This window comes from Homalodisca vitripennis, chromosome 2 (genome assembly GCF_021130785.1).
Source record: "Homalodisca vitripennis isolate AUS2020 chromosome 2, UT_GWSS_2.1, whole genome shotgun sequence".
Taxonomy (NCBI): Eukaryota; Metazoa; Arthropoda; class Insecta; order Hemiptera; family Cicadellidae; genus Homalodisca; species Homalodisca vitripennis.
This window is the reverse complement of record NC_060208.1, coordinates 99,744,818-99,769,939: the sequence shown is the minus strand read 5'-3', so window position 1 is coordinate 99,769,939 and position 25,122 is coordinate 99,744,818. Positions and strand designations below refer to the sequence as shown.

General features: G+C 33.0%; 1 protein-coding gene across 2 annotated transcripts in view; it reads left to right on the top strand.

Moving 5' to 3' along the window:
* The window catches only part of LOC124354430, a 31,290-nt gene extending 6,611 nt beyond the window's left edge, over positions 1 to 24,679 (top strand). For both annotated transcript variants that reach the window (XM_046804874.1, XM_046804875.1), the window contains exons 2-11: positions 2,029 to 2,201; positions 2,879 to 3,060; positions 4,161 to 4,346; positions 5,492 to 5,670; positions 7,772 to 8,068; positions 9,222 to 9,444; positions 10,539 to 10,748; positions 11,371 to 11,682; positions 14,691 to 14,787; positions 21,739 to 24,679. In XM_046804874.1, coding sequence (XP_046660830.1) covers positions 2,029 to 2,201; positions 2,879 to 3,060; positions 4,161 to 4,346; positions 5,492 to 5,670; positions 7,772 to 8,068; positions 9,222 to 9,444; positions 10,539 to 10,748; positions 11,371 to 11,682; positions 14,691 to 14,787; positions 21,739 to 21,932 — 2,053 coding nt within the window. In that variant the 3' untranslated portion in view covers positions 21,933 to 24,679. The remainder of the gene's footprint in view (positions 1 to 2,028; positions 2,202 to 2,878; positions 3,061 to 4,160; positions 4,347 to 5,491; positions 5,671 to 7,771; positions 8,069 to 9,221; positions 9,445 to 10,538; positions 10,749 to 11,370; positions 11,683 to 14,690; positions 14,788 to 21,738) is intronic.
* Positions 24,680 to 25,122: the final 443 nt, after the last annotated feature.

The window sequence follows — 25,122 nt, the reverse complement described above, 5'->3', positions numbered from 1 at the left end:
TTTAGAATATGAAGTATCTTGTGTTTAATATTACACAATGTCATGTATATTAATTAAATTGAGTTGCAATAATTAATTTATACTTCTTCACATTAAAAAATCGGTGATATGTAGTATAGATAGTGATAGAGAATAATTGAGAGAAATTAATCAATTAATTTCGACTCAGAGTTGTCAGTAACAATTACAATAGCAGCCGAGATGGGTCTGAACATTGCCTGCAGAAAACTTAGCTCACCCTCACTAATCAGAAACACTGGACTCGATAAGGTGATCTCTGCAATCAGCTGAATGTGCGTAGCCAGTTAGGGTAGCTCTTTGGAGTTATATAAAATACATATTAACGTAGTTCACATAAATTATGTTAGAGTGAAAATTATATTATGGCTATTTTATAAGCCAACATATTATGGTTTTTTTAAATTGTAAGTGTCCCATAGAAGGAAATGTTCGGTCATTCTTAATAATAGTGTCAACTTCGGTGTTCCGTCGTGCGATCAAACTTATTTCGGAATATCAAAGTGACTTCTTTGCATACATATACTACTAAAGTTAACACCAGGCACACTATTATTAAAGTAGACACGAAATTACAGTTGTCAGTTTACAAAATGTTCTCAGGGTAAACATACTGTGGGTTATCTCGGCCATGGTCCTACCAGTGACCTCCAAGAGATAAGTGATGTCATGTTTATCCTTCGTATCTGTCCAGTTTGACTTATCAACAAGCCATACCTAACTGGATTTCTTATAGAACGTTAGCACTGGTAAAATATAACCTACAATCAACTAGGACGTTTGTACGGGGATATCTCGAGGGAATCGGTAAAGTTAGTTATTGGTTTTTGGTGTGGAGGTAAAAGATACTTGGAGTTACATGCATGAATTTTACGTAATTTTATGCGTTTTTAACGCACATAATGGACTTTGTCTTAAACTTAAGTTAAATTTGTGATCAAATACAACAACAGTTTTGACGAACAGCTCAGAAAATGGTCACCCAATTTACAAACTACAAAGCATATATTTTCATTAGAAGTAATATATAAAAAAGACAATTTAGGCAGTAAGGACAATTGGTACCTTAAAAACATAATACGGAGAATACACGGAGCTTTGTGCGTGACGGTTGCATGACGTATCATGGGTTGTGTGATAAGGAACATGATGAACCTCAAACGTGCAAAGATAGGTAGGCCATGAGTTATCTTAGGTCAAAGGCAAGGTTCTATGAAACTTTAATTAACGTTAATGAAAGCGGTCGGACTGGCCGAAGTTTGCAAAAGCAAACGAACGAAGCGTGATCGTTTCGTGTGGAGTTTATTTGTTAAGTATTTTGTTTCAGAATTAATCTTGTCCTCCAGATATAGATAACATATATATTACAGCAGAAAAATAAAAAAATCATTTACGGAGAGGACAAATTATCGTGTTATTTTGAGAGAGTCTAGTAGATAAGAATGGTTAAGAATAAGGTTGATTAATTTCTTGATTTACGCTTGTAATTATATTGCTAACATTGTAGATAAGCAGCGAATTAACATGTGCAATAAGGTATAAAACAACCACGGAAATGGTCTAAAATCACTACACTATGAGTGGCTTTAAATAAAATTACGGGGATAATCTTAAGGTAATCTCAGACTACTAAAACATGTTTTGTGACATACCTGAACAGCTTAAAGTTAGAGATTTGTAATTTGTTAAAAAATTAAAGTAGGTATAACTGTAGAGCTAACTAAACAATATACTATTTAGTTTAGTTGTTGGTATGTGATGTAATATTGAGTTGGAACTAAAACTTAATTAATTACTTTTTAAAAATGGCATCTATAATATTTGGTTTAACATCATTCTGTTAACTGAAGATAGCTTTCTACTGTAAGGCCAAAATATGTTTAAAGTTTAATTGTTTTATCAATGATTGGAAAACAAGATTTGCATTTGCTTGCTTGTTCTGTTCATTTGTATAAGATAGTTTTGTTATCAAAAGTACCCTACCAATCTTCATATTTACTAATACTGTAGGTATCAGGATAGCAGGATGCAGACGCAGCGGGACTGGCCCCAAATGTCAACCAAAGCCAGGAAGACTCTAGTAGAACTCAAGCAACGGTACAATGTGTTCAGTGCCTTCTATACTGGTGCTGCCTTCCTAATCACTGTTGCTTCTCTTCCAGCCTTGTTACTGCTCTATGTGGGTGAGTACAAGTCTACAGATGAAATCTTTCTCGATATCTTGCCACGTGACACATTCACAATTTTATTCACTAAGCTAGGTTTCATAGCAGAGTTCAAATAATGAAAGTTCCTGTGAGCTAGAAAGTGTACTACAACGCAAGAGAGTGCTGAAACCATATTTTGTCACCATCTTTAAACATCTACTTTCCACTCTATAATTAGTCCTACTCTATGAATAAAAATGTCACTAGTTTACAATTAATAGAATTGTATTCAATATGTTTTAAAATTTCTTTTTTTTTTTGCTATTTTTTCGTTGCCATCATGATTTCCCATAAAACCAACATAAAATGCTCAGCCAAATCCCATGGAGCGACATGCATCATCATCGAACTCAGTGTTGTTTATGAAGAAATGATATATCTTGTGTCAAACAAGAAATGGAATTTTCACGAGCTGTGGCTAGTGCAGGATTTCAATTTGGATTGGTTGAAGATGTTCTTTTTGGAAGCTTAGTGATAGAAGTTATCTATTCACTTCGTTTAAATTAAATGCTACTACTTCGTAATAGTTGCTGCGACTATTTACTTATTTTTATTCTCTTCGTCCATTAACTTTCTTTTCCACTAAAACCCAATATCACTTGTGCTACATTGTCCTCTATGCTGCTGATTACTATTACTCTGTGTGCTCACAGCTGTCTCAATCTCCAGACTTTTCTGGCTGCGACTGCTCGAACAATTCCACCCTGAACTCGAGTTTGTCCGATCAACTTCCGTGCGGACAACTGTGGACACTGTCCGCAACCAGGGGATCATCACTGTTGTACTTCAGGTCAAGGGGCAATGTGACATACACCTGTTTCGTACAAGACTCCAGGTAGTAACCATGTTCTAGAATCCTTTTCATGTGGAATTGTACTGTAACTTGAGAAATTATAATTAGGCCTACCTGTTGGTGCAAATGGTGCACTCTTTTGAAGCCATAATTTAGTCAATTTAGTTTATGTAGAAGTTTAGTTAAAATATTACAATAAAACGACCAACTATAGAACTTTTAGAGAGAATGCCTATATAATGTATAAGCACATAGTTTATAATAAAAACATTACGTTTTCAAGAACAAGAATCTTTCTTTTCTTCAGATGTCAAATGTTAAAACATACTTATAATGCAAACTGCTTAACTTATGGCAATGATCGAGTCAAAGTCCAAGTTAACAACAAATAAGCTGTACTTTGAAACCTGAATCTAGCATAACACCAGGTTGAGCACGAAGCCTAAAAGGAACACAAGCCTGATATATCGTTCATGCACCATAACAGCCAAGATGAGTGACCTCCTGGTTCCACGTCATTGTGGTAACCTGGTGTGAGCTACTGACAGCATACCTAGACTTTATCATTATTTGTGCGTCCCAATTTTACTATAATAAAGATTCTTTAACGCTTTTAATTTAATTGTAAGGTTTCCTAGTCCATTCTTTTTTAATAATTTTGATAACTATATTATTGTAACACTATAAAATATCCATAATCCAGTTATTTTATTATCATCAACTGCCAGTAATGAACTTTATACAAAGCACTCAATTTATTCTCTTCTCTGCCTCTCTCTATTTGTCACTCATGGTATCATTTTAGTCTGTCAAAAAACTACAGAATAAAGGTTATACACAATAAAATAAATATAAAATATGTATTTAATTTCGATCCCAATATAGATTACTTAGTAAACAGCTAGATGCTCATATTCTTCTTCTATTTATCATTCGCTTCTTAATTTTACTTGAAAGATCTTGAGTGTAAGAATGTAAATAATGGGAAAATAAGATCTAAAGATATCAAATCTAACGGTTGAATACTAATTCACCTTCTTTCAATGACAAATTTGATCTTTATTTCTTTGTTTACAAACCAATTTTAGCCATGGGAAGTTAGATCTTTACTATTACAAGTGCTGATGTGTATTTTCTCTCAGACAGATATGTTGGATCGGAGGAAGAATGGTAAACTTGCCTTTCCTCATCTGCGAACCAAACTGACTAGTCTCTGGGGTTGGTATGCCTGGATGCGGAGTTCAGATACGCACTTCAACATCAATAACCATGTCACCATCACCCAGCCTGTTTACACCAGTGGTTTCAGAGAGGACATCAATTGTCAGGTGAGTAAACTTTTGCTATTGAAGTATCCAAGCATAGCAGTAAGAGTGAATGAGGACGTGTTGGTCCTTTCAAAGAGAATCTATCATGTTCCAGGTGTTTTTATAATTTAAGGGGCAAGTGGCTTTAAAAGACAAAGAAACATGCACCAAAATGAATTCTGTCAAATACCATAAAGAGAGAGAAAACAGAATAGTTTGGACGTCATCACAAACAAAGGATTATATATGGGGTTGTTCTCTGTGGATGTCATGAAGGAAGAGGTTAGACTCTAAATATATAATTCAACTTAGCAATCCGAATACCCTTAAAAATTTTATTTGTCACATTTAATTTGCTTCCCAATTTCTTTACCACCACACTGAATAACAATTTAACAGTAACATATTTTAGCATATGATCTGGTAAATTTTCCATTTTACTCTATATAACCTTCCCCTTTATAGTCTTTGGTGATTAGTAGGTTATAAGATAGTAAAAACTTCGGTAAACATCACACAAATTACTTGAAGAGTAGAAACAAGAAAGAAACTAAATTAAAAGAAGCGTCTTTCATTAATTTTATTACAGAATGATAGCTATTATTATGAGCCGTGTAATTGAATTCTCATATGTACTAAAGAAGCTCCTAGGTGCTTGGTAGAAGCGAGTAGCTCCTAACTTCTCTGGATAATGTGAAGCTGATGTTCGCTGCCATCCCCGTCTTTACTACACCCTAGCTCCACAACCTTTCCAGAGGAGTCCGAAGGCAGATAAGAAAGACATCAACTGCAGAAGAGGCCATGCTTCTCAGAGAAAAATAAAAGAACAATAGTTAAAACAAACTTTGTTTGTCCAGATTTGTATTCCAACAGATGAAATTTTCTTATTAATAGATGTTACAATTATTATGATTTTAGAATCAGGACTCCCTAACTGGGAAAGGAAAATCGGATATTATTGTCATATATGCTGCATCAATCGAGTACCATAATCCATCTCAATACTACTGTATGCAGACATTTATAACATATTGACAGAGACTTCTCCATTGTAAGTTAAAAAAAAAGTACGGCGGGTTTTTTTACTGTAGCATTTTTCTGTACTGAACACAAGTACTAACTTCAGGATAATATTTACATTGGTAGCTTATGTCTATTGTTGACAGAAATTCATAAGTGAGATGGTGTCTAAGTACATATGTCCGGACCACCCGCCGTGGCACATACTTGTCATACCATCCACGGACAAGTTCTATTTGCTGATCCGTCTCCACCACCTGTACCTGACTGAGGAGAAACTTGGACTGGGAGATTTGTTGCTTCTGGAGCCTTACATGCCCGTCTGGTATGTCCAAGTTCTGTCTTAAATTAGCACAGATATTTAAACTATTTTCGCGCCATACATAACATACTTACTGTACTCTAGGGAAGTTATAGCATGACCGGTGGGATGCGCGTGAGGAGTGGAGGAGTTGAGCGCGTGGGGGCACAATCTAAAGTAGGGGAGTGAATACGGTGCTACTAACCCTACTGAGAGTTTTCGGCTCCCGGCTCAAAGTGGTGGCGGGAGCCGAATATTGTAATGTTTGCCAACATTTCTAGACCCTTATGTTCTTACCACGGTGGTCTTTTATGATGAGCAATTTAGTATAGGAGACCTTGAGAATATTTGAACATTTCTAGACTCTTTTGAAGTTACGGCGACGGACTTTTATGATGGGGAAATTCAATACAGGAAATATTGGGACCGGATGTACGTGATCTTAACAATGACTATGTTCTGCCGAAATTGTGATCATAGCTCACCCTTCTTAAGGAGTTCGCAGTAGAGATACCTGGTGGTAAGAAAGGGTTCTCATAAATTGGGAAAGGGTAGGAATTTATATTATTCTTGATCTCCAACGACGACAACAGTTCAGAATTGTAATTGTTATGCTTTGTTAGCCATTAAAATTCAATTTATCATATACTAACCGTGTAAGCTTCAGGATTTACGATAGCAGATACAATTATACACTACAAAATTTTCAACTGACATAGCCTAGCTGCTAAATTAAAAATTAATATAAAACTGGTTAAACTAATTTGTCAATATACACAGTAGAATAAGAAAAAACTCAGTTTTATCTACCAACTTGTATCAAGTTAATTTAATGATGTATACTTAAAATAACAATAACGCCAACGATCCACACGCAATAGTTAACATAACAAAACCCCGTTGTCGATGAAAATTATTTATTGTTTTTCGAACTACACCCAAATCAAAATTGTCCAGATTACTTTTAGTATGTTTGCGTTTTCTTACTTTGTTGGGCGTACTAAAAGAATTGCCAATTGGACTTATTTTTTCCTCCTTCAAAATTCGTCTCAGCGTACTTTCAGAAATTCCAGTTGCCTCTACGACACGCTGTTGAACTTTCTTCAAATTTATGTGTGTTGGTTTCTGCTTCCCGTTTCATAAAATGGGAAGCACTTCTCTTGCTTGGCCGTGTATAACCTTTCTACCTCCAATTTTACTTTTACATTATGATCCATCTCAAACTCTTTACTTCAAACGTAATGAGCACAACGCAATTAATTCACAAATTGTATTACAACTCGTGAATTGGCACAAGCGAATGTTTTTTGGGCGGCACGTATAGAAGACTGGAGACCGAAGTTCACAAGGCTAAATACGGCAACAGACTGAGCCGCTCCACCCCCCCCCCCCACTTTAGTTCCGTCTTTGCCTACGGCGCATCTCGAAGTCACCGGTCATGCTATAAATTCTCTACTATACAAACCGAAAGCGATTTAGATTAATTGGAATAACTCAATTATAACGTGAGTATTCTAAATTGTTATCTGGACTTTTATAGTTTTTTTACTCTTTGTATGGGATTCGTAAATTTTAAAATATGAGCTATATATCAGACAATTCTATTTCAAGCATAAAATAAACTTTAATATTGTTCCAACTGCATCCATGAGAATTCTCAAATGCACGATTTAACCATTTAGATTATCAATCTTCATTTACAACATCCTTTAACTAATTCAGGTATCTGAAATTTGATTGTAAAGGTCGGATTGAAATTTTATTAGCCATAAAGCAAACAAGTTTGCAAACACAATATAATAACAGAATTATGGAAATATGTTACGACATAATAGTCTGAATTATGAAACGAAGATGTATTAAAAAAGATAAAAATTTCCCCCAATGAACAATAATAAAATTCATATAAGACGAATTAGGTTTGAAAGCTTTCAGTCGAATTTCAACGTCGGCAAAAGCAAAATGCCTTCTTATCTATCAATTAGGTCAAAACTAAATTAAACTTTATATGTTGTTCTAAAGTTATACTTGGATAAATCTTAAAGGAGCCATCTTAAAGTTTTTTAAAAGTAGCAAAATGTGTACTATAAAAATAATTTTATTCTGTGGTGTATCTGTATGAAAGGTCAGAGGAAGCAGAGGAGTACATGGAACAGGAGCAGTTATTGGCTGGTACATTCAAGACTCCAGTTGCCATACCTCAAGTATACCAGCACATATGCGAGTCCCTATCAAACTCCTGGAATGAGCTGGTATCTATTTACGATCCACTTGAAAATCCCAAGGTCACTTGTAATCGTCCTTCTCTCAAGAGCTTCGCTGTGCTGGTCGCCATTGTAGTCGTCTCCACTGTCAGGATCTACTTCCGCAGTGAGAACGGGAACCTTAACTCGATATTGCGGCGGGAAATGGAACGACGAAGGTGTGTTCCTGACTGTAATGAATTATAACCATTAATTCCACAATACCTTTTTCTTTCGTTGCACAACAATAATACTGTCCTAGTTTTGTATGACGTGGCATAAATTCGGGCCACAGGTAATTTTGATTATTTTTGAAGAGTATAACAAATTATGCCAGACTTAAGATTCAATTATTTGGACTCATCTAAAAAAATGCTAGCATTTGTGAAAATTCAACCAACATCAAATAAAATTTTTAAAAAGAACTTAACAAATGACTAGAGTTATAATGTTATTTTGTCATGTTTGACGGATGTTGGTTACATAAAACATGTTTTTTATTTAGTTTTATTGTGTTAGGCTTATTTTATCTATAGCAATAATTTGTATCTTCTTCTATAAGTGTAATTCCCTAATTTCAGTAAAAAATAGATTAACAAACGCAAAAATAAAAGAAAAGAGCCTTAGGCGTACATTTCTAAATAAATTACGTATCATTATAATACATATCTTTTCCCGTTTTTCCTTACTATAGAGTTCATGTATAATGTAAAAATTACACTTAGGCTATAAAATGTCAGAATAATTAAATATGTGGAAGATATGTTTTTAATTAACTTTTGTAGATACGGTGTGGTAAAAGGGGCACTCAGTTACACTGTGTAATTGAAAAATTTTTTAGATCTTGTATTTGAGTTTTTTTTTTACGTTTAAACTTTAAATTACAGACAAAACAATAAAATTTGTTTGTAAGTCTTTCACTTATCCGTAGACCTTACCGATCCTTCTATGGAGTTTAAACGGAACTGTAAAACTGGGTATACATGCAGGAGTGTATTCAGAATCACGTTTTGGGGAAGGGAAACTGTAACACAACAGACTTATAATCACTATTCTACATAGCATGTTTCCCATTATTGCTATGGTGAAAGTATACAAAAGCTAACGTATTATTAACAATTAATAAATGTACAAATATACTGTGATTCAAAACTCATTATTCTTAAATTTAACTAAACTTTAATTGTTAGTAGAATAGGTATACCGTATGAATACCGTTTTGAATACACCCATGTACTAAATTTGCCAAGTTCTATATAATGAGTAAGGTTACCACTAAAATGCATGAAGATAATATTAAAGTAATAGTGAGAAAAATGCAATGCACTGCAGGTTGACAACACGGCTGTTCTGGCGCAGTCTTCTGCTGACGTTCCACCCAGTTGTGGTGGCGCACGCAATGCTCCGATGGGCGTGGTGGCTTGTTGTGACTTGCTCACTCCAGCTGTTCCGTATGGTCCTCAGTGTGCCAGTTTACCTTTACTGGCTGGTGCTAGGCTATCACGTGCTGCGAGAGCTGTGGTACCTTGCCAAGGTCACTTTTGTTGGCCCTAAGGTGAGTGTCTCCGAGAATAACAGACACAAATACTCAAATTAAACATGGTTGAAGATTTGAAAAGCTAATTTCAATAAGTATGTTATATGTAGTAACTCCCAGGTTGATTTCTTTGGACTTACCAGCCATTTGTTTTGTGGCCGAATGTAAAACAAAGTACGCTTCCTAACAAGATGCACCGGTTGCAAATGGTTATTTATGTAAGTATTATTGAAGCTATTTTTCTAAATTAGCATTAAATGCTGTATTCCGTATTAACCTATGGGAATGGCAAGGAATTATTCCTCTAAATAGACTTCTAATATATCCTTAAAGATACTTAGATAAATGAATTGTTAAGAAGTTCAACCCTCCTTAAAATACACACACACACACACACACACACACACACACACACACACACACACACACACACACACACACACACACACACACACACACACACACACACACACACACCGAAGAACCATTCTGCTCATTCTCAGACCCAGATGTAACCTTCACCTTCTCTCGTGTTCGGCGCGAACACATTTCGAGGCAGCCCAAAAGATTCACACCTAGAAATGCCACAGAACGGTTGAAGTCCCACCATATTGACGCTGAGCCAAGGTTGGCCATTCTATCAGTTCATTTATTCCCAGGGATCCCATCATGACGAGGAACCCAACAAACAGTCACATTGTTGATTCTGACAAGGGAAGAAACGACTTGATAGCAATCTCAGACAAGTTTGGAATTGAACACACAAGAGTCCAGCGCCATCAGTGCTGCCTGACTGTCCATGAAAATGTTGATCATTTTACTCTCATACCACAGACGAAGATTCTCACGAGCACACTCCATAATAGCTGCGACTTCTGCCTGAAAGACTGTGGGATAATGACCTATAGTGACCACCAGCACCCTACATGGTCTCACCCCCACAATTCTAGCGCCTGTGTGTCTGTAAACCATTCAAGATCCGCTGGTGAAAGAGGTTTCCTTCCGTCCAACCAATCGTCCCTAGGAGGTATAACAACACTAAAGGGTTCGTCAGAGGAAAGTTTTTGTGGAAAACCCTCTCAAGATGACCTAAAATAAACTCTTTTCCGTAGGTGATACTTCAGGAACTTCTTAAACCTGGGGACTCCCACCACCTTCAGACTGTCTCCCTGTGTGGTCGCAAGGCTGTCAGTTGGTCCGACCCTGTGCCACTAGAGTATATCCACCGTGTGCATCTTGCCACGGGAGCATCCACTTGCGAGATTCTCTTGGCCGCCGTTTCTGCCAGCCTGCGTGACTATTTCAGATATCTTGGTTTTAAGGTTAGCTTAGGTTATCACAAGTTTCTGCTTTAAAACTGTTTTGTTTGTCAGTGTCTACTTATATTAATAAGTATTGATAATTAATTGTTTTAATATATATGTTTTAGTGTGGTAGATATTAGATTGTATGATAGAAGAAGGTTGTACACTATGTAAGATTACATATCAGTTTTGTCTTTTTTATCAGATAGGGCACATTTATTATTGTCAGTGTCATAAAAGTTCTAGATCTTCTTTACCATTTAGTATGATTTAGGGCGTGAGTAAATCAAGTTTTGCACAAGATGGCCTTCAGCAAATCATATAACGTTCAACTAATTAACTGTACCATATACAGTGCAAGATGTTTAACATTTTTATTTACTTACTGATACGTTGTATATGTTCTAAAATGCTGTTTTTTAGTATACCTTGTTATTCCTAAAATTTTATTCATACAGTGCTTTCAAAATATACTACTTTTATGTATGTTTAAGTTTGTTTCAACCACTTATAAATAACATTTAATGAAATATTTTGTAAAGAACAAAAAAAAAAATAATAATTTGAGTTCACATCATAATGTAAACACATATGTACTGCTAATTTTTCCACTCCAAATAATCTGATGGTGTCTGTACAGGTACCTCAATCTGTGATGACAACGGCACGTTTCGTCCCGCAAGAGAAGCTTCTGGCACAATCGGCAGGTTCGGTCTCACGTGACAGTGGATTGTTATGTCTCGACCTGCCGTTGTGGGTGCCAGATGAGCCATTAGAAAACTTAGGCATTGTCCAGTCGGCCTTACACCGTGCCAGGAACCACCAAGCCCCTCTCTACCTGGCATCACTCTTCGGACTGGACCACTCAGTCATACCAAGAATATTACCGTCCGTCCTGGCACGTATCGTACTCAACATGCTCTCACGACGATATGCGGTCACCATTACACAGGTAGTGGAAACATACTTTTTACTATCAAAACTAATTTAATTTTAACGTAAAACAATTAATGACTTTTTTCTTTTCCTGGTTTATACTTGACCAGTTGGTGTTGTTTTAAATCTGGAATACATGATGTCCAATGCAGACAGTGGCGGGTATAGAACCACCAATATATTTATAATAATTTAGATTTATTCCATACCCTGCTATGATGTGCTCTTCTATCAGATTCATCCCTCAAAGCCAAGTTTTAGTTATGCAGAACATTTCAGTTGTCGTTGGAGGAGTTCACTATCAAAAGTAAAACTGTTAGCCAGAGTTACATCTAAAAGGAGTGACCCTCCTTGCCTAATCTGACTGGAGTTCAATTCTACATTATTACAGCCATCTAAGGGGCAAAGCCAATCCACCTCAAGTTGATAGGGTAATGTATCAGACTATCAGACTAGGATGGATTGAAAATATTTCACATTAAGTGCAAACAATGTTTAGCTCATTTCACTTAAAGACAACCCTTAATAATGAAATCAATGTACAATAGTGTAAAGATTAAATTTAAATTTGTATGATGGTACAAAACAATTATCGTTACCTTAATTTTTTTAACTCATTTAAACCAAGAATCCATTTATGTGCAAACACTATTTATAATAAATAAAAAATAGATCACTAAAATGTGTTGCTGAGCGCTCATTTTAAGAATGGCTGGACCAATCTGGCTTTTTGTAAAATATTTGTTGAAATCCGGGGAAGGTTTATATAAAGAGAAAGATCTGTAGTGTTATCTGGAATATTTTAGAATTCTGCAAGAATGGTAATATTTATGTTTCATAATCCAAATTTAACTTATATCAAACATCTGTTGAAAATTTCAGCTGAAGTTCATCAATGAGGCTGAAACATTTGCTTAAAGTTAAATTTTAGAACAGTGCTTGATCATTAGTGTAATGAAGATAGCAAATACAAAGTTATTATCTAAATTTTACTCAAGATTACACCACATCGAAAGTGCTTGGCTTCTATGACATAGTCATATGTCATGTTTACAATGGCTTAGGTAAAACAGATGAATAAATAATAACATGCCTCAATGTGCCATTCTTTCCCATACTCAAAAAAAGTCAGTAAGGTTTGTACTTTAAAACTTTAAAAATGATCATTTTTAAATGTTGCATTAACTTAATAAGGATCTCCACCCCCTTATAACGAAAGTACAGTATATGCTTTTTGACAGTAATAGGCTTCTCAGCCCTATGTATGTAGTTTATGTTTTCTCCATCGGGACAAGTCAAACTCAACTATGGCACTGAAAAGTACTTAGATCTGAAGTATATGAAAAAGATTAGAAGAAAACTCTTTTTCAACAAAGTAGATCTCCTAAACTTATATAACAGCATTTTCTTGATTGGAACAACAAGGCAAACTCATATGAAACATTGTAAATACAATTGATTCCAACAAGAAATGCTCTCACACACAAAACCTAATACAAGAATTAGTCACTTAAACCCTTATCCTCTTCTCTTAAAGAAGAACTTGATGTAAACCTACCTGCATTTGAAAAATATCATAGGGTACCATAATATTACATTATAAGTGCTTTAAACTAAGTAGACTTATTACCTTGATTTTGAAATTTCTGTGTGATGTGTGATTAACTGATAGTCAACAATAAAAATACAATATGTTAGCTGTGTTACAGATGTGGTATCAAAACAACAGGGAGATAAAACAGTTCTTTGATATGTATATATTTTACAAAGTTCTTGATTACATCTTATGTTTATTGTCTGCAATACATAATTTGAAAGAGGAATACGTCCTGTACTTTTAACTTTGTATAACACAACTTTCACAAATAAAATTTATTAATTGCCATTTAGGCTTGGTAAATACTGTTAGGTTATAATTTTACATTTCAATATCATTTATTTTTCGGAATTATTTATTGATGTCTTATTTGCTACTTCAAATAAATTTAAGATCGATTCTAATAATGTTATTCAACACAAATATATCTTGTACTCAGATTAAATTTAAAGTACTGGCTAATCACATTAGTAGCTCAGGCAAGTTTTGATTAAAGCTGATTCTGATGACGATATTATGGGCCATGCCAATCCAGATGAAAATTATGTACTTGGTGTAGGATGTTTTATAATCATCAAAATAAAACAATTCTGTATTTTAACATTCTTTCCAAAAATTTGGTTTTGGTTATTTCAAAAAATATACAGAAAGAGTTCTCTTATTTTAAAAATAGTACTAATACAATTTCATCAAATTGTACATAACCAGAGATTTTGATTCTATACATAGTTCTTAGATTTAATATTTCATGAGAGTGTCTCTTTTTGTCCCACATAAACAGAAATGTTAACATTCCAGACTAAGCACATGTAATCTGTTTGGAATGGAAGTACTCATCTTCAAAATCAATTGTTTAATTGGAAATATGAAATAAAAGAATTTTATCAGTTAACATTGTAATGCACACAAGTGTACACCTGATGAGACAACCTCTTCACCTAGATTGTACTACTTTTGTAGTCTAGGTGTCTCTGATATCAAAATGATGTGGGGGGGGGTTTGTTTTGAGATTCTTCGTTTCCAACTGCTTTTCGTTCCCTTCAGACGGATATGACTCCAGATTTCAGGATTTAAGTCTGCAAGTGTTGCAGAGAGAAGTATTCATCGAGTAAAAGGGGCAATTTCTGCTAGAATATCTTTTATAGTTATCAGATGATATCTATGGTTAAACAATTATGTACTACTAAAAATCAGAAAGCCCAAATTTTGGAACAATTTGTCTAAGTAGTGTGGCTATTTTTCTAGTTTAGTGCGGCCATAGGCCCTAAGGGACATTTTTTAAATTTGTCCAAAAAATCTGTTTTGTTCTCTAAAATATAGCATAGAAGTTAACATGAAGTTAGACCTAAAGTAGTCTTTGTGATAGACTAAAATTGTACAATGGACAGATAGAGTGACTGTCTGTATTAAGGTTTTTCTATATTCAGGTGGATGGATCGTACCAAGAGAAGAAACGGAGAAGGTTACTATGGGGCCAGGAGGTGGAGAGTATCATGTACTGGCGCCCTCCCCAGGCCAACATCAGTAAGTATATAAGAAATTAATTAATTTAATTACATATAACTTAATTTCTTTTAATAATTTTAATTACAATTTTACATTTATAGAATGCTATTACATTTCAGAAATCATTTACCTCTTGACTATAATAAATATGATACAGATCACTTGAAAATATAATTATATAAACGACGATTAGATAATTTCTTGGTAATATAATTTTAGTCAGTTAATTTTGTTTGTGTTACATTAATATTGTATTCATCTACCTCATCATGACATTCTTAATAATAATCAAATTAATTCAAAACCAAAACTCAAAATAGACCTAAGTTTATTTCTCCCTCCCACAATTTTGAATGTTGTTCAAACACAATAATTTATTTTTATTATTTTACTATTGAAATTCTCTTCAATCCATATAGTGATGAATTTTAAGAAGATACGAAGGCTGTGAACAGCAACATTATTGAGAATTATCAATTGTGTTGTTTGCTTTAAATTATAATTGGGCACTAACCCAATTTGTGCTATTACCCCTAATTCTAGTGTTTGGGTTCCAACAGTTCAACATTTGTCAGGGCTGCAATAACTACAGAGTCAGTATTTCCCTTTTTAAAGCCTTGTTGATCAACTTTTCCAAATCTAATTTTCTTGAAAACTCAATGTTCAACCTAAATTTGAATTTTGAAGAGATACATTTTTACTAACCAGTTTTTTAGTTAATCGAAATTTTGAACATTCCCCATTTTATGAATTGTAATAAATTTATTTCAATATCCGAACATAGCTGGCATGATTAACCATCCCAAGTGGAGATCTTGCTGTTCTTCATCTGCTGGCTAGCACATCATCACTGAAACATTAATTTATTCCTATATTTACAAATTAACTTAAATTTTAAATTCTCAATTCCTATATTTCAATACTTTACCAGAACTCCTAGCACTATAATTTTGACTTTTTATAATTTAAATTAAATATATTATAATTAGCTATAAAAAATAAATTTGGCAGAATATTCACTAATAATTGTAAGAAAAAAACCAGAGTATTTATAAATGTATTTACCTTAAGTATTCTATTACATAGTATGTCCTAGTCTAATGCTAGTGCTTAAGAATTTGTTTATACTTTAAATAACAAAAAAATATATAATTTTACAGTGTTCAAAATACATTAATATCACCATATTTGGAAGGCAAATTGTTAAATTTTAAAAAGCTACAACAGGAGTAGTGACAGAGAGCAGAATATGGGAGTCCACAATATTAGTTAGGGTTTCAACTGTCAACCTTAGGGAGGAAATAAGATGTTAATGGCATTTAGCTGATTTTGTTCATACTTATATTGTTTTGTTGACCTTGCATTTGATATGTATGGCTGAGTAGTGCACACTCACCACCCTATATCTAAAAAATAATTAAGCACATAAATTGAAAATCTACAATTTTTTAATAGATGATAACATCATTGAAGCAATAGAAACCGAGGTAATCATGAAAAACTGTTTTTATTTACCTTTGACCTTGAATAACTTATGATGCAGACATGAGGACTTTCTAGACAACTTTTAGAATGCCAAAATGAAGGTACATACAAATTAGTATCTCTCAATCCGAGGTGGATGCTAATACGACTGTACTATTAACTTGTGGTCAGTTTTCAAACTCGGGATATCTATAATTATGATCTGAGAGTAGACATCAAGATCTTATCTTTGGTCTCAATTTGTGATTTAAACTTAAATAATAGGTTAATGTTATAATTAAATTTCGTTTTAGTTCAATACAATTCATATAAACTGTTTTTGTTGCACAGCATTTTAATTATTTCTGTATAAACTTCCTGATGCAAGTGGTGGAGTAATTTTATTGTAAACTTTATACACTCTGATCTGGTCTCTGTCCTCCTGTATTAGTTTAGAAGTACTATAAAATAACATTACCCCGGGAAAGCCCCCTATTGATCTGGGGGGGGGGGGTTTCCATACCCACCACTCCCCGATGATCTGGACATTCCCCAGAGAGGATTTCTGGGTGCACCACTGTTTCCAGCTTAGTCAAAATATGAATGGGGTAATGGTACTTAGTTTTATTTCTAATGTTATGGACATGATTAGGAAGAGCTTCTGTAAATAATTGAAGGTTTCACCTAATAGATGTTAAGTTTTCAAGATGTATAATACAGGAATAGATAAGATAGTATGTCTTAAAATTTATCTATAGGAGCCAATAATTTAGTTTAAAAATAAATCTAATAACTCTTTCTTTGAAGAAAGGTTCATTCACTCTCTCAGGTCCCTCCCTAGAAGGATATACTGTACTCTATTAAAGAAATAAAATAACTTTGATATACAGCTAATGTGGTATGTCTGTCTATATCCTTACCTCTAATCTTTATGGCAAATATCGACTTGCTCAGTTTTTTAACCATATTTATCTGAAGTTCCTAGTTATGGCTGCTGCGATTTATTCCTAAATATTTGTTGTTAGAAATTGTGCAAATGTCTGCAGTTGGTAATCTAATATCAGAAAAAGCATCGATTTTGGAATGGGATATGTGAAAATGTAAGAAATATGTTTTAGAACTGTTAAATTCCACACCATTGTTTTGAAACCAATCATACATGTACACATAAGTTAATTTTTTAGTGATAATTTTCATAAATTGTCAGACAAGTAGTATAATCTGCAAAAAGTATCAGTTGTGATTTAATATTTTAAGGGATATCGTTTACGATTATTAAAAATAAAATATGACCAATTATAAAGAGCTGCAGCACACTAGTCAGAGACAAAAATGTTATCCTCAGCATCTGTAATTTTTACCTTCTGAAATCTGCAATAAGTAGGAATGAAAAATAAATATTATTTGTCAGTAAATCCTAAATGTTTTAATTTCATACGTAAAAGCTAAATAAGGTTCACACTGTTGAAGGCCCTAGACAAATCCTAAATGTGCTAAGTGCACACCGCGATTCATTCAAGGCCCCATGACATTTGTGACCAGATCAGATACTGCTATGTGAGTGCTCTTAACTTTACAAATTCCAAGTTATTCAAAGGTTAGTAATTAATTGTGTCCAAATATTCCATCATTTTATGGGAATATGTCTTATGCCATACTGTCTTCTCTATTAATTTAGAGAAACCTAGAACCTAGGGCTATCAGATGATACTTTCAAGCACTCCCAGGATCATCCTTTTTCAACAATGGCTTTATTTATAATAGACAATTTCATATTGTAGGGAGTTCATATTTCCAGTAGAAGTTAAATTAGTATTATGAGTTTATGGCATAACAATAAAGGGATTTGCTAACTTTGTTATTGATGAGTATTTCATTCCAACCACAAGAGTTCTTTTACAATCAATTGCACTTATGATATTTAGAACATGTTTTTCTTCTATTAATCCAAAAACAAACCCTTTTTTTCCTGTTTGAAATGTTCATATAGCTTTCTGAACTCAGTAAGGCTCATGTATAGTTATAGAATTCAGTAAGGTTAACTGAAAAGGTGATTTTTGCATTTCCAATTTCTAACAAAATATTTAGAAATGAGTGACGATTCTTCAATTCATAGTCATAAACATGTTTTTCTTGGCACGTACAATAAATAATTTGTTAAATATTTTATTACCAACTCTTATTTGTTTACTGTATTTAGACATATTGTTTAAAATAATTTTGAAAACTCTCATAATTGTAGATTTAGCTATTTTATATGACTGTCTTTTAATCTTGCTTGCCTCCTTTAAATTTTCAGTTATTTTTCTTATTATAGTTCTTTGAGAATTGACTGGAAAACAATTGGAAAATAAATGTTGGAATAGTAATACAAAATAATATACCCCATTAATTATGTTTTAGACAGACATGAATGCCATGTCTCTATGTGCAATTTTTATAAAATGTTTGCAGTTTATTTTTATTCTGTATTATCCTAGTCATCACAAATATTTTTCTACTTCTTATTGATATAAACTGCTTGTGAGATGTAATCAGACAGACATAACTCTAAAATTTAATTAAGTTTTACATTTGTTATGGCATCATCAATAAATTATTTATTCAAGTTAATAATACCAATTGCCTCTATAAAAAATTAGTTTACAGTTAAATAAAAACAAATTCTTGAAAATTTAGTTTCTTCATCATTTTAAGATGAATTTATTTTTAAATGTCTGTAATAGTATGAATTTGTTTTATTTCTTTTTTTAACTTTTTTATAATATGCTTATAGCTTTGAAATATATTCTGTATAATTACATTTTGGTGCTTTATAAAAAGATATGATTATACATTTTTTTTTTACATAATTCTATATTTAATAATAATTCAGTTTCTATTGCTGAACTCTAAGACAAGTTCTACGAATTCTTTATTTTCTTAACACTTTTACTGTATCATGAAATTACAATCTCTTACAGTATCATCCGGTCTCACAGACCTGAGAGAGGTTTTTTGCTTTTTTTGGGCTTTTCTTGTTTTTTAGTTCAGATTTAAAAACGAAATATATTTAAAATTATTCCCTGTTGATAACAAAACTACAATTAATATGTTTTAAATTTTTATAATTCCAAAAAATTATAAAATTTAATAATTTGGGAAATTTAGGATGGAAACTAATATTCTAGAATACCAGTCAAGTATAAAGCTGTATTTACAAGTACCAGAAATATACATACATTTTTACCAAAGCAATTAAAACTTAAAAAAGGCATAAATACATACAAAAAAAGTATCCACAGATTTTATATTCTGAACACATGAAATGCACAACTTTCTGCTGCACTCCAAACAGATGGGTTATCCTCATTTGATACATTTGTAATTGGTTTTTCTTTCCTTAGCAGCTGGGCACTTGGAACATGTCTTCCGTTTTTCCAGTTTGTCACTAGGAACACATTCATTAGGATTTGCAGTTTCTGTTTCTCCAACGTACTCCATGATGACGCGTCTAATGTCTCTTGGAAAATTTTGAATTTCTAGGCGTCTTGTCATGTGAGGCTTTTTAAGTTTTAAGGTCAGACGTTTTATGAATTCAAATCTTGTAATGAGTGGATTGTTACCTAAGGCTCTTGCTCTTGCAGTAGGCCCGGGTAATGGTCCCCTCAAAATGTTATGTTGAGGTGTTCTGCACTGCTTGGGTGGCTCCTATCTGCACCATACGCTACCATCTTTCCCCCAAAAAAAGTCATCTTCAGATTCCTGAACCAAACAATTTTCGACACTATAGTGGATGTCTTCTTCATCTTCCAGTTGGGGTTCATCAACAGCAAAACTATCATCACTTTCACTTTGATTTAGTTCGTTATCAGACACTACATAGTTTGGAAAAGAATCGTCAACAGGTTCATCGTCATTATCATCCCCTTCAACGTTATGTAGGAGTTGTAAAAGTCGCTCGTAAAATCTTCCATAGTTCACTCTTAAAATTTCCGAGTCACTCATAATTATAACAAGTTATAATAAAACATAAAAACTAATATATACAAACACATAATAACTATCCACACTTTAACCGTATCACCCGGTATGACAGACCGGTAGAATAGTTACAGTAGCCGTATCGTCCGGTACAGTAGACCGTAGCGCTCACAAAATAACTGGACTGATTCAAGGTCAAACACCCTAGACAAACTGAAACCAATCAAAAACGGCTCAGGAGAGACCGGTTGACAGCTACTGAGCTTGGAGGGGGCAACCGAACACCAGTAGTGCCAATTTCAGAAACATGAAATTCCCCTGTGGTCTCACAGACCGGTGATACGGTAAAAGTGTTAATATAGGTCCTGCCTGATGTACAAAATAACGAGCTTATAATCTTTTAATCTATCTACAAATCTATAATTACTGGGTATCGGCCAATGCTCACAAATACTAATCACTGCAGAATTTAGTTGAAAAATATCTAAGACTACAACTAAATAATTACCTTATTAATTAAGTTTGTATATTCATGTAAGCTATTTTTTATTTTCATGTGAAAACTCTAGTTTTAAAGATCATCTACATACTGTTTAGCATATTTATCCACCTCTATTTATCAAACAAGACATTAAAACAGACAAATTACTAACATTTATAATTAGGGACAATTTTACTTTGATGATGAATTAAAACTATTTATGTAGATTAATTTAACAATTAATTTAGTAAAACAGCATTTATTAAAAATTTTACATTAATTTTCTTTCAATATGAAAAAGATATATAAATTATTTCTCTTTATTTAAATTGGTTTACTATTCTTTCATTAATCAACCAGGGTTTAAGACATTTAATAGTTCATCGTTAGTGATGTCAATTTTACTGTTACAGTGTTTTGAATTGTGCAAATTTAAAAGACAAAACAGTTACGACAAAACATAACCAACCATATAGACCTAACTCGACCAAGTTAGGCGTGGAAGTGTAGCTGGTAAATAAATACTTGGATAAGCATTGTTTCCATTAAAAAAATATACTTTGGCCAAAAATGTCTTTTACGATTAATTAAAAAGTGAAGTTTTTGATAACATTGCTATAAGAATTTTAATTAAAATCTTATCATTTATAAATAGCGTAAACTACAAGTTTGGTTTGTTTTTTGGGGTGGGGGGGGGGGTGAATTTAACTGAAACTAGATTTCATATATAAATGGTTTTACTTTGAATTCTGACTTGTAAGATTTCTGAACCCAGTAACATAGTTTTAGATATTTCAATTTCATGTAAAAAATTTTAAACCGTTCAAGTTAATGTTCTAACCTAACTTTCCAAAACCCTATGGCATGGTGTCATATAAATGGTGAAAACACTTTATATATACAACAAAATGTGTATCATATTTTGGTACTATTTGTAAATCTTTATTCAAAAGTTTGTTTGTGACAAGTAGGGCTGCATGTAATAGCTAGTAATGTTACATTTTTCTTATTGAAAGTAAAACATTTTTGGTATTTGAAACTGGCAACACCTATCTGTCCAGGCCTCTCCCTGACTCTGATGACGTACGGTGACTTGGTACGACTAGGAGTCATGTCAGATACTCAGATCTCACCACAGCACTCTGTCATTAGCTACAACTTCGACAAACACATCGCACAGTTGGCAACACTAGCAGGAGTCCATCGCAGACCTTCACGCACTTCTGCCCCAGCATCCTCTTCATCCTCGGACTAGACACTATTTTAAATATTATTTGTTTCAATCTCTTTATGTGATAAAATGTCTTTTAAATTATTAATATACATTACTTTGGTTTGTTTTTTATACTAATTTTTATTTAAGATTTATCTTGTGGTAAAGATAATATAGGATTGTTATGAGAGATGTTAAAATCTATAACAGTTATTTACAACATTATATATAAAATGTTTATATGAATATTGAAATGTTTAAAACAGTTTATCTTCAAATCCAAGTGTATTAATAAAACTAGGATCTACATTTTTAATACACATATTTTTAAAACTTCTAGAATCGAAATTGAATAGGTCATTTTATCCCCTCCCTCAATGGCTGTGGAGTGGTCTAAATCTCTGTGCCAGTTTCTTTATTCTACCTCTCTTGCCATGGTTCCAAAAAAGAAAGTTATAAAGCCATTAAAAACCTTGTAACTCCCCATAGTCACAAATTGAACTGAAAAATCCTTATTGTTACAGGCAACCTTAGGATCACACGGCTATCTTACACTTAACTTACATTTATTAAAAATAAATAAAGTAGGAAATAAACTTAACAAGCGCTGCAATTTTTTAACATAACATTAATAAAACAAGTGCTTGCCGGCAAGATATAGACTTGTCACCATCAAAAACAAGCTTCTGAAGCTGATGGTAGACTTATTTTCTCTAAAAAAGTGTACTATATGTTTTTGTAAATTACAGAAATAAATCTTATTTGATCTTTCAGTCAATAACTGACCTCTAGAGGTAAAACCGATCCCAAACATTCTCTCCATATGGATAATACTGATTAGATCAGATAAAGACAATTATATTTAAGAATTACAGGCACTGTTTGATTTAGTGGTAAACAATTTAATAATTTTGAAATTCCAAATAACTAATGAATTTCTTCTTTTTCAGAAAAATAACACGATTCAATCTGCATTTTACCAAGTAAAGTTAGACTACTTTGTCCCTTCTTATAATTGACTTCAACATGATCAGTGTACATTGATATTAATTCAGATTTAATAGATTAAAAATTTTGAAACAGTTTTTTTCTCTGCAAGTACCCATATACAATAAAATATATTTAATTCTCAGAATCAAAGTAATTTAAAGTAAGAAACAGTATAATAAGAAACATGCAAAAATAACAAATATTTACATGATAATTAAAATTGTGAAAATTTGAAAGAAATAACTAGAATCATATCATTGAAAGTATGTGTTATATGATTTTGTGTATCAAATCTAACAATATTCTTTAAAAATCATGTTTTAAAATAAATACAAACCAATGAAGTGCCAAAGTCCAGAACTGAAGGACATGAGAGTATTAGATTTAGTTGTCAGTACATATAAATGTAAATTTGATTTTTATTTGGCTAAATATAACGGTGCAATCATCTAAAATGCCAATATAGCTATGAAGGACAAAAATCTTAAATAGTGGTAATGAATGCCTGAAATTTAAAGTTACATAATGTCACAAATTTCAGTTTTGCTATATACAGCAGTACGATACAAACCCAGGCACATAGAGTAGGAAATAACTACACTTCCACAAATTTGACTTTCACTCATTTAAACATAAACATTTTGTTAACATATTAGCTATATGAGATGGAGTTTTAAGACAAAAGGTTTTTCAGTTAGATACCCATTGAGCACTCTATTTTCTTTATCTTCGTTTTGAATATACCTGTATTTCAGGTATGAGGTATGATCTTAATGGGGAGAGAGTGACAAATAATAGAAATTTGATATGACTTGTCTTAAAACACGTATGTAAATAATAACAATATATTGGTACAGACCAATGTAGGACAAAGAATTAAATATTTTTAAGTTCAAGACGCTTGAAACAGTTTTTAAGGAAAAGGTGCAGTTTGATAAATAAATGAAATATTGAAGACTCTTGGAGCAATTGGAAAAGCTTATTAATCTAAAAAAAAAAGCTAAAAGGTTATTGATGAATACTACTAAATGTAAATAATACAATACTTTACCAAATTATTTATTTTTTGGACAAGGCCTTTATAGAAATATTTTCTATAAAGCTATAATTAGCTGACCTTTAACAAAAACTATCACTTGAGATGGTATACAAATTTCATTTCTGTCTGTCTGTCCACATGATACCTTGATAACAAAATAACTTTCTTTTCAATATTGTGACAAGGGACGAGTCATGGCTGCACCATTATGATCCAGAAGAGTAAAGACAAAGCACTGAATATCGAAATTTGAGTTCTCCTACGACGAAAAAGTTCAAAACACTTGCATCCGCAAAAAAAAAAAACTCCTTTTGACTGTGTTTTGGGATGCTCATTGAGTTTATATGACCGATTATCTAGAACAAGGTGCGAAGGTAAATTCATCTCAATACATAGAGACTCTAAAACACCTACAACGTCGAGTTTGATGTGTTAGAGGCAGCCCCAAGCCAATAATCTTACACTTCATGCACAACTGAAGAAGCAATGAGAAAGCTGAAGTTTGAACCAATTCCACACCCTCCCTATTCTCCCGATCTAGCCCCCTGTGATTTTTATTTTTCCCTCTACTCAAGAAAGATCTCAAGGGTACTTATTACACTTCAGACGATGCAGTGAAAGCAGCTATTGCGTCCTGGATTCAAGAAAAATCTGAAGAATTTTTCAGTGATGGAAATAAAAAACTTTGAGAGTTACACGTTGGGAGAAATGTGTTAATGGTGACTATGTTGAAAAATAAATGAATGACTGTGAAGCTTAAGAACTGCACTTTACTTTACTTTCTACCCGATCTCGCTATTTCTTTTCGTTAGCGTTCTATATGTGTGCACTACTTTTCAGCCTACCCTCGTAAATAACACTTACAAAACTCCATAATTTTATATATAAAGTTTTAAAACACGTTAAAATAACTTAAATAGAGAAAATTAAAGGAGCTGAAATAACACAGGTCCTGTTTCTATCTGTACATCCCCTCTCTTGTGTATTACTAACTAATTGATGAAGACAGAATGAATTTTTTTGTTTAATCCATTAAATCTTACAAGTTTGTGATTTTGGTTGACCTATTTTATACTCCTTGAATCTTATACATATCAAGAAAGAGATCATTATCTCACTTCAAAAATTCAGAATACAATTCATGCAACTTCAGAAGTATGAGGCATTACTTAATACTATAAGCAGTACCTACATATTCTTATG